General features: G+C 46.6%; 1 protein-coding gene across 3 annotated transcripts in view; it reads right to left on the bottom strand.

The window, feature by feature from the left end:
• Positions 1–337: 337 nt before the first annotated feature.
• The window catches only part of LOC147526052 (nuclear cap-binding protein subunit 1-like), a 38,093-nt gene continuing 26,266 nt past the window's right edge, over positions 338–12,164 (bottom strand). For all 3 annotated transcript variants that reach the window (XM_086630576.1, XM_086630575.1, XM_086630574.1), the window contains 2 exons: positions 871–1,014; positions 338–489 (listed from right to left, as the gene is read on the bottom strand). In XM_086630576.1, the coding sequence (XP_086486702.1) occupies positions 343–489; positions 871–1,014 (291 nt within the window). In that variant the 3' untranslated portion in view covers positions 338–342. The remainder of the gene's footprint in view (positions 490–870; positions 1,015–12,164) is intronic.

Here is a 12,164-nt window from a genome sequence, read left to right as displayed (position 1 = left end):
TTCATCCATTTATTAGGCACTTATTTTGGTATACTTGTTCTCTCAAGACTCTACCCTTACTATAACATATGGTAAGAAAAACTCAGCTACGTTTACAACCACATCTCAATATTGTTTTGCACTATATTCACAGTGCAAGAAACAAATCAAGAAGCTCACTCTCCAGTTGTTTATCAAGTCTGTAGCAAAGATGGGGTCAAAACCAGACAGACACAGCCAAAACTCACACTAGTCCCTGAAAAAGACTGGTGATGCCAGCTGTGTCTGTTCTAATGGAGTTGGTAAAAATAAGTGACCAAGCTCAGCTCTCAAATCATGTAAGCTTTTCTCTCCAGCAGCTGCCTAAAGCCTTCCAAACCAAGAAGTGAATCTTACCTGTAGGAAGATTTGCTGCAACCTCTCTATACAGCTTTTGTACCAAGGCGTAAATACATCAATCCCACCAGTTTCACAGTGCACTAAGTGTTCAGTTAACAACATAATGAAACGCTGTAGAAGAACACAAATAGAATGTTGGTTCAGCAAATCTTTTCAGATGAAAATAGGTTACTAGCCTCAGATGAGATAATCCACGGGACATTTGACAGACAGAAGCTTTGAATAGCAATATCAGAATGAATATTTCACTTAGGAGACACTAAGTAGAGTAACTACTTATATTCAAAATACCTTTTGTTTGTTTAGGAAATTGCATGCTATCAAAAGAATTCATTTTCTCAGGCTCTTGATGCTGAAACAATTATTGCTTAGGGGAGTTAGGCAGTTCTTCGATTCTTATCCAGAATAAGCCCATCTACCCCTTCCCATGTATTCACTCCAAGAAAATGATTAAGATACAAATGATGCTGCAAAGACATCACCCATCGTTACCTGGAATATAACAAGGAAGAGATTCTTCTGTTCACTCTGGGCTGATTCTACTCTCTCCTGCAAACGTTCTATTTGCTCTTCTAGAGGTCCATCTTCCCTATCACTGCTTTGGTCATCGTCATCATCATCTTCATCACTTTCTCGCTGTAAGTAAAAATGAGACACAACTAACTGGAGACGTGACTACCTGTGGATTCTGCTAGTATCCATTGGAATAATAAACAGGCCTCTTGACTGACCAAACACAAAGTCTGCAGCACAACTGAAGCTGCTCTGTAGCCTTTCAAGTGCCATATGTTGAGAGTTGCTTATTTTATAAATACAATTCAAGAAGGAAATTTGGAAGGAAGGAGAATGAGAAGCTTAAACTGAATCAACTTGAGACAATGTCAGGATGGAAAAGGCCTGGGAACAAACAAACCAAAAAAAAAAACAAACAGAAGAATCACGGAGGTTCTACTGGGTCTGGCTTGAGTGGAGTTAATTTTCTTTGTAGCAGCCCACATGATGCTGTGTTTTAGATCTGTGACTAAAACAGTGTTGAAAACTGTATTGGGTTTATGCAGCAAGGTTTTGGCAGCAGGGGAGGCTGCAGGGGTGGACTCTGTGAGAAGAGACCTGAGCCACCCTGTGCTGGACACAGCTGGTGCCAGCCAGCTCCAAAACAGACTCACCATTGGACAACGCTGAGCCCATCAGAGAAGCTGGTGGCATCTCTGGAAAACATATTTAAGAAAGGGCAAAACGCTACACAGCAGAGAGAACTGGGAAAAAAAATGCAAGAAACAGTCCTGCAGACACCAAGGTCAGAGAAGGAGGGGGAAGAGGTGCTCCAGGTGCCAGAGCAGAGATTCCCCTGCAGCCTGTGAAGAGATCACAGTGGAGCAGGTGGATATTCCCTGAAGGACTGCAGCCTATGGAGAGGACCCATGCTGGAGTAGAGGAAAAGTGTGAGGAGGAAGAAGCAGCAGAGAGGAACTAAAGGAGGCCTACAAGAAAGCTGGAGAGGGACATTTTGCAAGGGCATGTAGTGATAGGACAAGGGGCAATGGCTTTAAACTGAAAGAGGGGAGATTTAGATTTAGAATAAATTCTTCACTATGAGGGTGGTGAAGCACTGGAACAGGTTGCCCAGAGAAGTTGTGGCTGCCCCATCCCTGAAGGTGTTCAAGGCCAGGTTGGATGAGGCTTTGAGCAACCTGGTGTAGTGGAAGATGTCCCTGCCCATGGCAGGAGGGTTGGAACTAGATGATCTTTAAGGTCCCTTCCAACTCAAATCATTCTATGATTCTATGACTATTATGAGCTGACCTCAATCCCCCATTCCCCATCCTTCTTGTGATGCTGAGGGGGAGGAGGTAGAGGAGTCGGGAATGAAGGAGTGAAGTTGAGCCTTGGATAAATGTTGAGGAGAAGGTATCGTTTTAATTTTGTCTTTGTTTCTCACTACCCAAATCTATTTTAATTGGCAATAAATCCAATTTTCCCCAAGTCGAGTCTGTTTTGCCCTTAATGGTAATTGGTAAGTGATCTCCCTGTCTTTATCTTGATCCATGAGATTTTCCACCTCTTTTATCCTCCTGTCCTGCTGAGGAGGCGGAGTGAGAGAGTGGCTGAGTGGGCATCTGGCTGCCAGCCAAGGTCAACCCACCACAACACCACACCAATGTTTTAGCTATTGCTGAATAATGCTTGCACAGCATCAAGGCCTTTTCTTTTTCCCACTTTGCCCCTCCAGTGACTAGGCTGGGGGTGAGCAAGAGGCTGGGAGGAGACACAGCTGAGACAGCTGACCACAACTGACCAAAGGGATATTCCATGCCATTCATGCTCAGCAATAAAAAAACGGAGGTTTGGTCTTCCAAGGTACCCATTGCTTGGAGAGTGCCTGGGCATTGGTCTGCTGGTGGGAGGTGGTGGGTGACTGCCTTTGTATCACTTGTTTTTTTTTCCTCTTTCCTTCACTTATTAAACTGTCTTTATCTTGACCCAGTTTTTCTTGCTTTTGTTCTTCCTATTTTCTCCCTCATCTCACTGCAGGGGAAAGTGAGCGAGCAGCTGTGTGGTGCTTGGTTGCTAGATGGAATCAACCCATCACACAGGTTTAAAGACTTGCAAGATCATTTTCTAGTGGAGCCACAAAAAGACAGTAGGCTGACTATGATCAACAGACAAATAGCAGCTCAGTAACATATCTGTGGCAGACCTTTTTAAAAACTTGTCTAAAAACTGTTCCAGGACTCAGATTTCATTCAAGAGCCTCACTGATGTCACAGGACTGCCAAAACCAAATATCTTTTGTGCCAGAAATGGCACAATGCTCAGATGGATCTGGTGGGTTAGCACAGCTAGAAGAAAGGGACTGGAGCCAAGGGTGTTCAAGCGGGAAGACAACATATGAAACCTAGTGGATGCTCTCCAGTTAAAAAGGGCCAGAAAGGCAGACAATCTCATACCAATAAAAATACCATGCTAGTTCCCCTTTAAAAAAAAGAGTACATTACATCAGATCTGCTATCTAGTAACTGGATAAGGAAAAGCCCTGCACAAGGAAAGTCCTATACTCCAAGGTACATGGAGCCTTTGTTGCAGCTGTCTCTGATTGGGAAGAGTCAAGCATTCTTTTAGCAGGTGCTTGGGAGAGGCCAATATAAGAGCCAGGCCTAGAAGGAAACTCCTAGAGGGCAGCTAACAGGCACAGCCAGTAGGTACAATGGTTTGTGCAGAAAGGTGCCTCAGCTGAACTTGTACCAGTGTAACAATCTCAGGTATGGCAGTAACATGCCACAAGGCAGATTCTCCAGCAGTTGTTAGAGCAGTTGCCCCTGCCAGGGCAGAGGCTTTGACATAGACAGAGTTTTGGATGGTAAAAGCACCTCTCCAAGTTCCAAGCTGCGGGGAGTGCCTGGGGCTTCTTTCTGGCACCAGGAGAGGTCTTTTCTTCTGCAGGAGGCGTGCTGTTTTGGAGGAGCTGTGTTGCCCACTGGAAGAGTTATGGTAAGAAGTGAGCAGGCTATGCAGCCTGTGTTCCTCAAATGTTATTCCTTGAACCAATTAATCTCAGACTGGCTGATGCTTTGTGGCTTGTGTCAATCCTTTGTATCCATTGCGTTAACAAGGGCCATGTTACCCATCTCCCAATGTGTTGTCTGGATGTGTAAAAAGCCTTACCAAAATGAATTAAAATAGACCTTTAAAATTCTCTTCTTCCAAGCAATGATTTAGATCAGGAGGAGGGAAGCTCAGGGCAGGTGAGAAAATTTTGTGTCAGTGCTGGTAAATGTTTGTGCTGCACATCTCAATCCAAGATAAAAAAAAAAATATTACTTCCTCTGCCATGCTCCTAAGCATGGTACCAAATCTAACTGTAACTAGTGTCTGATGTGACTCTGGATTTCCTATTTGTTTGCAGTTAGAATCATACCAGGGAGACATCTACCCCCTGGCTACTGGAGTCCAGCCAGCACTAACAGCACAGGAGTAGCTGAATAGGATTAACAAAGGCTGGTGTGTGGAGAGCGGCTTGAACTTTTTTCAGTTGTCTAGTGTTTGTGTAAGGTGCTGTTAGTTCTCAGGTCCATTAACTTCCAGAGAAACAAGCAAGGAGGAAAATGTGATGCATAAAAATTATAGATATAAACCAAAATTATTTAATGGTTAAAATATTCCCCACAGTGAATAAACTCCAGAAATCTTTCCAGTCAAGTGCTTTAATATTTTCCCCTCCAGATTTTTTAATGCATTGTTTAATACTGGATTTGAATGTCCTCTGTGAGTGCTAAACTGCTGCTTACTTTACTTTGTAGGGCCTGTCCTGCTATGCTTGAGACCAGGCTCTGGAACTGTGAATTCCTTGCTGCAATTTCTTGGGGAAGAGACGCTCCAGAGAACCAGACATAAGTCAGTACCATGACTGGAAAGGAAGGATGCTACTGGAAGAAATCCAGAAGCAAAGTAAGATCCAAGAAAACATGAAAGTGGAGGAGGAAGTGCTGAAAGCCTGTCAAATGGCTTGGACGTATTTGAGTGCCCACCACTATAAAATGAAAATGAGGTGTGAAAGGGTTGGGGCCGTGGGGAGAAAATAAGAGGCAGTTGAAAAAAAAAAAAAATCTGTGAGGTGTCAGGAATTAATAAATTCCAACTGAGGGTTTGTTTTGCAGAGACTGGGCAATCGCAAAGTTCAGAGCTCCCACAGCTATGAGGCCTGCACTTCCAGTGCACATTGTCATGACAGGAACCTGAACAAGTCCTGTCCTGCAAAGACAGCAGTGTTATTACTTTTGTGATCAGTGGAAGATTAAGGAGTGAAATGACTTGGATGATGTTACACAGGGAAATGGTGACAGAATCAATTTTAATGGGTGCTCAGCTTTCTTGCACATCCCCTATGGCCAGATGTCAGAGTCCAATATTCCCTGACTAGATCCTTTTAGATATTCCACATGTGGAGGGTATGTCAAATGTACTTATTTGAAGATAGTTGATGCTACACAGGATTTCTAATTTAGCAGTGATACAAAATATACTGAAATCATGATACGAATGTGAGCTACACTTAGCAAAACATAGCAATTGCAATAAACAGTTCATCACAATACCAATTTGATCTCCATTACTGGACATAATTGCTAATTTGCCCAATACAACTTGATAGTATCATTCCATGTGCTTCACCTAAGGGCAACGAAAGACAGTTCTTGTACCACCAAGGTTGGCTCCAGCAAGGCCTACTGATGGGCAAGGAACCCTTTGATGGGCTTAGATAATGGAAAACATCAACTAGGCTGTGACAAGCCTCTGCAACCACATGAAGATGTAAGCACAAGCTGGTGGCCCTCCTCAAAAACCCCAGGGACAACTAGTCCCAGAAAGACCAATAAAATTCATGCAAGTGAGAAAGGTTGCTCAAGCTAATGCTGTAAAATGGCAGAGGGCACTAGCCCTCTAATCACAGAGTGGAAAGCTTAGACTCCAGTGGCCCAACAAGGAGGTGTGCATGCCAGGGACAGAAAGGGTTTTGCTGCAGCCTTATCCCAACAGAGAGTCTGACAAGGAATATGGAGAGCCCTGGGGTCCCATTTCCTAGTGCCAAGGTGATGATGCCAGGAAAGTCAGGTACTAAAAAGGAGTGTAACACCTCAGGCAGCAACACATTTTACAGTGGCTCTTACTGATGAGACTGCTCAGTGTCTCTATCCTTGAAGTTGGAGAACAACACAGTGACAACAGTTTCAAGATGGTGCTGAAACCTCTGGCCAACAGAGAGGCATGATCATATAGTGCTTTGTCTTTGACTCTGTCAGATGCAATCAGTAACTGTTACGCATGCTGGAGTCCTTCTTTCCTGGAGATGGCTGCACATCTGCCTGCCCGTGGGAAGTAGTGAATGAATTCTTTGTTTTGCTTTGCTTGTGCACATGGCTTTTGCTTTCCCTATTAAACTGTCTTTATCTCAACCCATGAGTTTTCTCACTTTTACCCTTCTGATTCTCTCCTCCATCCCATTGTGGGGGAGTGAGTGAATGGCTGTGTGGTGCTTAGTTGCCAGCTGGGGTTAAAAAAATCATAGAATGGTTAGAGTTGGAAGGGACCTCAAAGATCATCTAGTTCTAACCCCCCTGCCATGGGCAGGGACACCCTCCACTACACCAGGTTGTCCAAAGCCTCATCCAACCTGGCCTTGAACACTTCCAGGGATGGGGCATCTACAACTTCTCTGGGCAACCTGTTCCAGTGCCTCACCACTCTCAGAGTGAAAAATTTCTTCCTTAGATCCAGTCTAAATCTCCCTCTTTCAGTTTAAATCCATTGCCCCTTGTCCTATCACTACACGCCCTTGTAAAAGTCCCTCTCCAGCTTTCCTGTAGGCCCCCTTTAGGTACTGGAAGGCTGCTATAAGATCACCCCAGAGCCTCCTCTTCTCCAGGCTGAACAGCCCCAGCTCTCTCAGCCTGTCTTCATAGCAGAGGTGCTCCAGCCCTCGGATCATCTTCGTGGCCTCCTCTGGACCCGCTCCAGCAGCTCCATGTCCTTCTTGTGTTGGGGACTCCAGAGCTGAACACAGTATTCCAGGTGGGGTCTCACAAGAGCAGAGTAGAGGGGCAGAATCACCTCCCTCGACCTGCTGGCCACGCTCCTTTTGATACAGCCCAGGATACGATTTGCTTTCTGGGCTGCCAGCGCACATTGCCGGCTCATGTTGAGCTTCTCATCCACCAGCACTCCCAAGTCCTTTTCCTCAGGGCTGCTCTCAATCCATTCTCCATCCAGCCTGTACTTGTGCTTGGGATTGTCCCGACCCACGTGCAGGACTTTGCACTTGGCCTTGTTGAACTTCATGAGGTTCTCACAGGCCCATCTCTCCAGCCTGTCAAGGTCCCTCTGGATGGCATCCCTTCCCTCCAGCGTGTCCACAACACCACACAGCTTGGTGTCATCTGAAAACTTGCTGAGGATGCACTCGATCCCATTGTCCATGTCACCAACAAAGATGTTAAATAGCACTGGCCCCAGTACTGACCCCTGAGGAACACCACTCGTCACTGGCCTCCACGTGGACATTGAACCGTTGACCACAACTCTTTGAGTGCGACCATCCAGCCAATTCCTTCTCCACCGAGTGGTCCATCCATCAAAACCACGTCTTTCCAGTTTAGAGATAAGGATGTGGTGTGGGACAGTATCAAATGCTTTGGATAAGTCCAGGTAGATGATGTCAGTTGCTCTTCCCCTATCCATCAATGCTGTAACCTCATCATAGAAGGCCACCAAATTAGTCAGGCAGGATTTGCCCTTAGTGAAGCCATGTTGGCTGTCACCAATCACCTCCTTGTTTTCTATGTGCCTTAGCATAGTCGCCAGGAGGATCTGCTCCATGATCTTGCCGGGCACAGAGGTGAGACTGACTGGCCTGTAGTTCCCTGGGTCTTCTTTTTTTCCCTTTTTAAAAATGGGGACAACCATGACAATAAGTAATCTAGGAGGTTCCTGGAGTGCATTGATGACAACTTCCTCACCCAAGTGATAAAGGAGTCAACAAAGAGAGGTGCTTTGCTGGACCACCTACTGATCAACAAGGAGGGGCACATCGGGGATGCAAAGGTCAAAGGCAGCCTTGACTGCAGTGACTATGAGATGGTGGAGTTCAGGATCCTCAGAGGAGGAAGAGGGGTAAAAGGCAAGTTCGCAACCCTGGACTTGAGGAGAGCAGCCTCTGGCCTCTTCAGGGATCTGCTTAGAAGCATCCTGTGGGATAAGGCCCTGGAGGAACAAGGGGCCTAAGAAAGCTGGTTGATGTTCAAGGATCACCTCCTCCAAGCTCAACGATGGTCCATCCCAAAGAGTAGGAAGCCAGGCATAAATGCCAAGAGGCCTGTGTAGATGAACAATGAACTCCTGGCCAAAATCAAACACAAAAAGGAAGATGGAAGCAGAGACAGGTAACCTGGATGAATACAGAGATATTGTCTGAGAATACATGGATGATGTTAGGAGAGCTAAAATTCATGTGGAATTGAATCTGGCTGTTGTGGTTTAGCCCACCTGGCAACTAAATGCCACACAGCCACTAGCTCATCCTCCCACCCTCCCCCACCCCTGGGGAATGGAGAAGAGAATTAAAGGGGAAAAGAGAAGGAGACTCGTAAGTTGAAATAAGAACAATTTAATAATAATAATATAAAATTTAAAGTAATAATTATAAAATAATAATATATTTATCATAGAATGTTTTGAGATGGAAGGGACCTTAAAGATCATCTAGTTCCAACCCCCCTGCCATGGGCAGGGACACCTTCCACTACACCAGGTTGCTCAAAGCCTCATCCAACCTGACCTTGAACACTTCCAGGGATGGGGCAGCCACAACTAATCTGGGCAACCTGTTCCAGTGCCTCACCACTCTCAATGTAAAAAATTTCTTCCTTATATCCAATCTAAATCTCCCCTCTTTCAGTTTAAATCCATTGCCCCTTGTCCTATCACTACACGCCCTTGTAAAAAGTCCCTCTTCAGCTTTCCTGTAGGCCCCCTTTAGGTACTGGAAGGCTGCAATAAGATCACTCCGGAGCCTTCATAGGAGAGGTGCTCCAACCCTTGGATCATCTTTGTGGCCCTCCTCTGGACTCGGTCCAACAGCATAACTTTCTTCTTATGTTAGGGACTCCAGAGCTGAACGCAGTACTCCAGGTGGGGTCTCACAAGAGCAGAGTAGAGGGGCAGAATCACCTCCCTTGACCTGCTGGACACACTTTTTTGGAGGCAGCTCAGGATACAGTTAGCTTTCTGGGCTGCAAGTGCACATTGCCGGCTCATGTTGACCTTCTCATCAACCAGCATTCCCAAGTCCTTCTCAGGGTGGCTCTCAATCCGTTTTCCACCCAGCCTGTATTTGTGCTTGGGATTGCCCCGACCCATGTGCAGGACCTTGCACTTGGCCTATATTTACATATATATGTATAATGATAATATATGCAAACAAGTCATGCATAGTGTAATTGCTCACCACACAGTGACCAACGCCCATCCTGTCCTAGCAAGTGATCCCAAAACAGATAAGCCCCAACACCATGATCTCAGACGAGTGAGAGGCCCAAAAAGAGAATGACAGAGAGAGAGCACTCTGAGAGACCGAGAGCACCCTTGGAAGAGCAAGCGCCCTCAGTAGAGCAAGAGCCCTTCTTCCCGGTCAACCCTCATCTTTATACTGGGCATGACATTGCATGATATGGAATACTTCATTGGCCAATTTAGCCCTCAATCCTAAGTCTGAGTTTGAATCATAAGGGAAAGTGTGGGCCCTTTGTCCCAGCTATGCTCCCCCCTATCCTGTTGTGCTCCTGCACACTGGCAAAAACACAGGAAGCTGAAAGGTTCCTGCTGTCTCAGCACCAATTATAAACATCAGTGTGCTATCAACATTCTTCTCATAATGAATCCCTGACTAAAACCAAAACACAGAGCTCTTCCAGCTGCTTAAAAAGAAAAACTAACTCTGTCCCAGTCAAAACCAGGACACTGGCAAAGGATGTCAAACACAACCAAAAGAGCTTCTGCAAGTATATAAGTGGCAAAAGGAAGACTGAGGAAAATGTGGGCCCATTGCTGAATGAGACAGGGGACCTGGTGACACAGAACATAGAAAAGGCTGCCTCTGTTTACTAGCAAGAGCAGCCTTCAGGAATCCCAGGCCCCAGAGACCAGGGGGGAAGTCTGGAGCAAGGAAGGCGTACCCTTGGTGGAAGAGGATCTGGTCAGGGAATACTTAAGCAAACCGGATGTGCATAAGTCCACGGGCCCTGATGGGATGCACGCGTGAGCGCTGGGGGAGCGGGCAGATGTCATTGTGAAGCCACTCTCGATAATCTTTGATCGATCCTGGCGATTGGGAGAGGTGCCTGAGGACCGGAGGAACGCAAATGTCACCCCTCTCTTCAAGAAGGGCAAGAAGGAGGACCCAGGGAACTACAGGCTGGTCAGCCTCGCCTCGATCCCTGCGAGGGTGATGGAGCAGCTAACCCTGGAAACCGCTTCCAGGCACACGAAGGACAAGACGGTCATCAGGAGTAGTCATCGTGGATTCACCAAGGGGGAGCCATGCTTGACCGACCTGATAACCTTCTATGATGAAATGACTGGCTTGGTAGACGAGGGGAGGGGAGAGCAGCAGATATCGTCTACCTAGCCTTCAGGAAGGCTTTTGATATCTTCTCCCGTAAGATCCTCATAGAGAAGCTGATGAAGCATGGGCTGGATGAGCGGACAGTGGGGTGGGTTGAAAAGTGGCTGAACAGCTGGGCCCAGAGGGTGGCGATCAGTGGCATGAAGTCTAGTTGGAGGCCAGTAACTAGCGGTGTGCCCCGGGGATCAATGCTGGGTCCGATCCTGTTCAACATCGTGATTCGTGATCTGGATGGTGGGTAGACAGACCGTACCCTCAGCGAGTTCGTCGACAATACAAAACCGGCAGGAGTGGCTGATACACCAGAGGGTTGTGCTGCTGTTATCCAACAACGAAGGGGTTAAAACTTGTAAGAATTTCATGAAGGGTTTAGTAGGCGGTTCGCACATACCTAAGGGACATAACAAGACGAGCATCCTTGAAGCTGCCGGGAGTGATTAGAAGGGAGACTCTTTATCCAGAACTGTCTGCCCTTGAAGGGAACATCCCAGAGAACGTATAAACTTTGTTCTCATGTTTTTCTGAGCTGTGAACATGCGCAGCAGTGACTTGGGGAAAAGGTAATTCCGGACGGGGGAGATCGCCACCACCGACTCACGGACCACCTGCCCTAAACATACCCCAGACCCAAAAGAAAGGGGCGGAGGAAGAGAACTGAGCATGCGAAGTAACTTACACGTAAAGCGAGAGAAAATTAACCAATTGTTTAAGAGAATAGCAATGGATATGTAAACACGTTGTGAATATGCATGATCCTAGTGTATAATTAAGTTTCTGTCCAGGGGCCAGGTGTGCATGCCAGGAGGAGATATCCCCCCATGTACCCGGCGCCGCAATAAAGCAATGCCTGCTTTCTAACACTGTAAACTGCGTTAGAGAGGTTCTGTCTGCATTTTCGGTGACACTGCCACCCAGAGGGACCTCGACAGGCTGCAGAAATGGGCCCATAGGAGCCTCCAGCGCTTCACAGAAAAGTGCAAAGTCCTGCACCTGGGGAGAAACAACCCCATGCATCAGTACATGCTGGGAGCCAACCAGTTGAAAAGAAGCTTTGCAGAAAAGAACTTGGGGCTCCTGGTGGACACCATGTTCAACATGAGCCAGCAATATGCCCTTACGGCAATGGAAGCTAATGGTATCCTGGGCTATGTTAGGCAAAGTATTGCCAGGAGGTCGAGGGAAGCAAGCGATCCTTCCCTTCTACTTAGCACTGGTGAGGCCACACCTGGAGTGCTGTATCCAGTTCTGGGCTCCTCAGTACAAGAGAGTCCAGCAAAGGGCCACAAGCATGACTGAAGTACTGGAGCATCTCTCCTGAGGAAAGACTGAATCAGCTGGGACTGTTTAGCCTGGAGAAGAGAAGACTCAGGAGGAATCTTATCAATATATATAAATACCTGAAGGGAAGGTACAAAGAAGACAGAGCCAGGCTCTTTTCAGTGGTGCCCAGTGACAGGACAAGAGGCAATGGGCACAAACTAAAACACTGGAAGTGTTACCTGAACATAAGGAAACACTTTTTTACTGTGAGGGTGACTGAGCACTGCAATAGGTTGCCCAGAGAGGTTGTGGAGTCTCCCTCCTTGGATATATTCAAACACCATCTGGACAT

This window comes from Tauraco erythrolophus, unplaced genomic scaffold (genome assembly GCF_009769465.1).
Source record: "Tauraco erythrolophus isolate bTauEry1 unplaced genomic scaffold, bTauEry1.pri scaffold_37_arrow_ctg1, whole genome shotgun sequence".
Classification (NCBI taxonomy): Eukaryota; Metazoa; Chordata; class Aves; order Musophagiformes; family Musophagidae; genus Tauraco; species Tauraco erythrolophus.
This window is presented reverse-complemented; position numbering and strand designations above follow the sequence as displayed.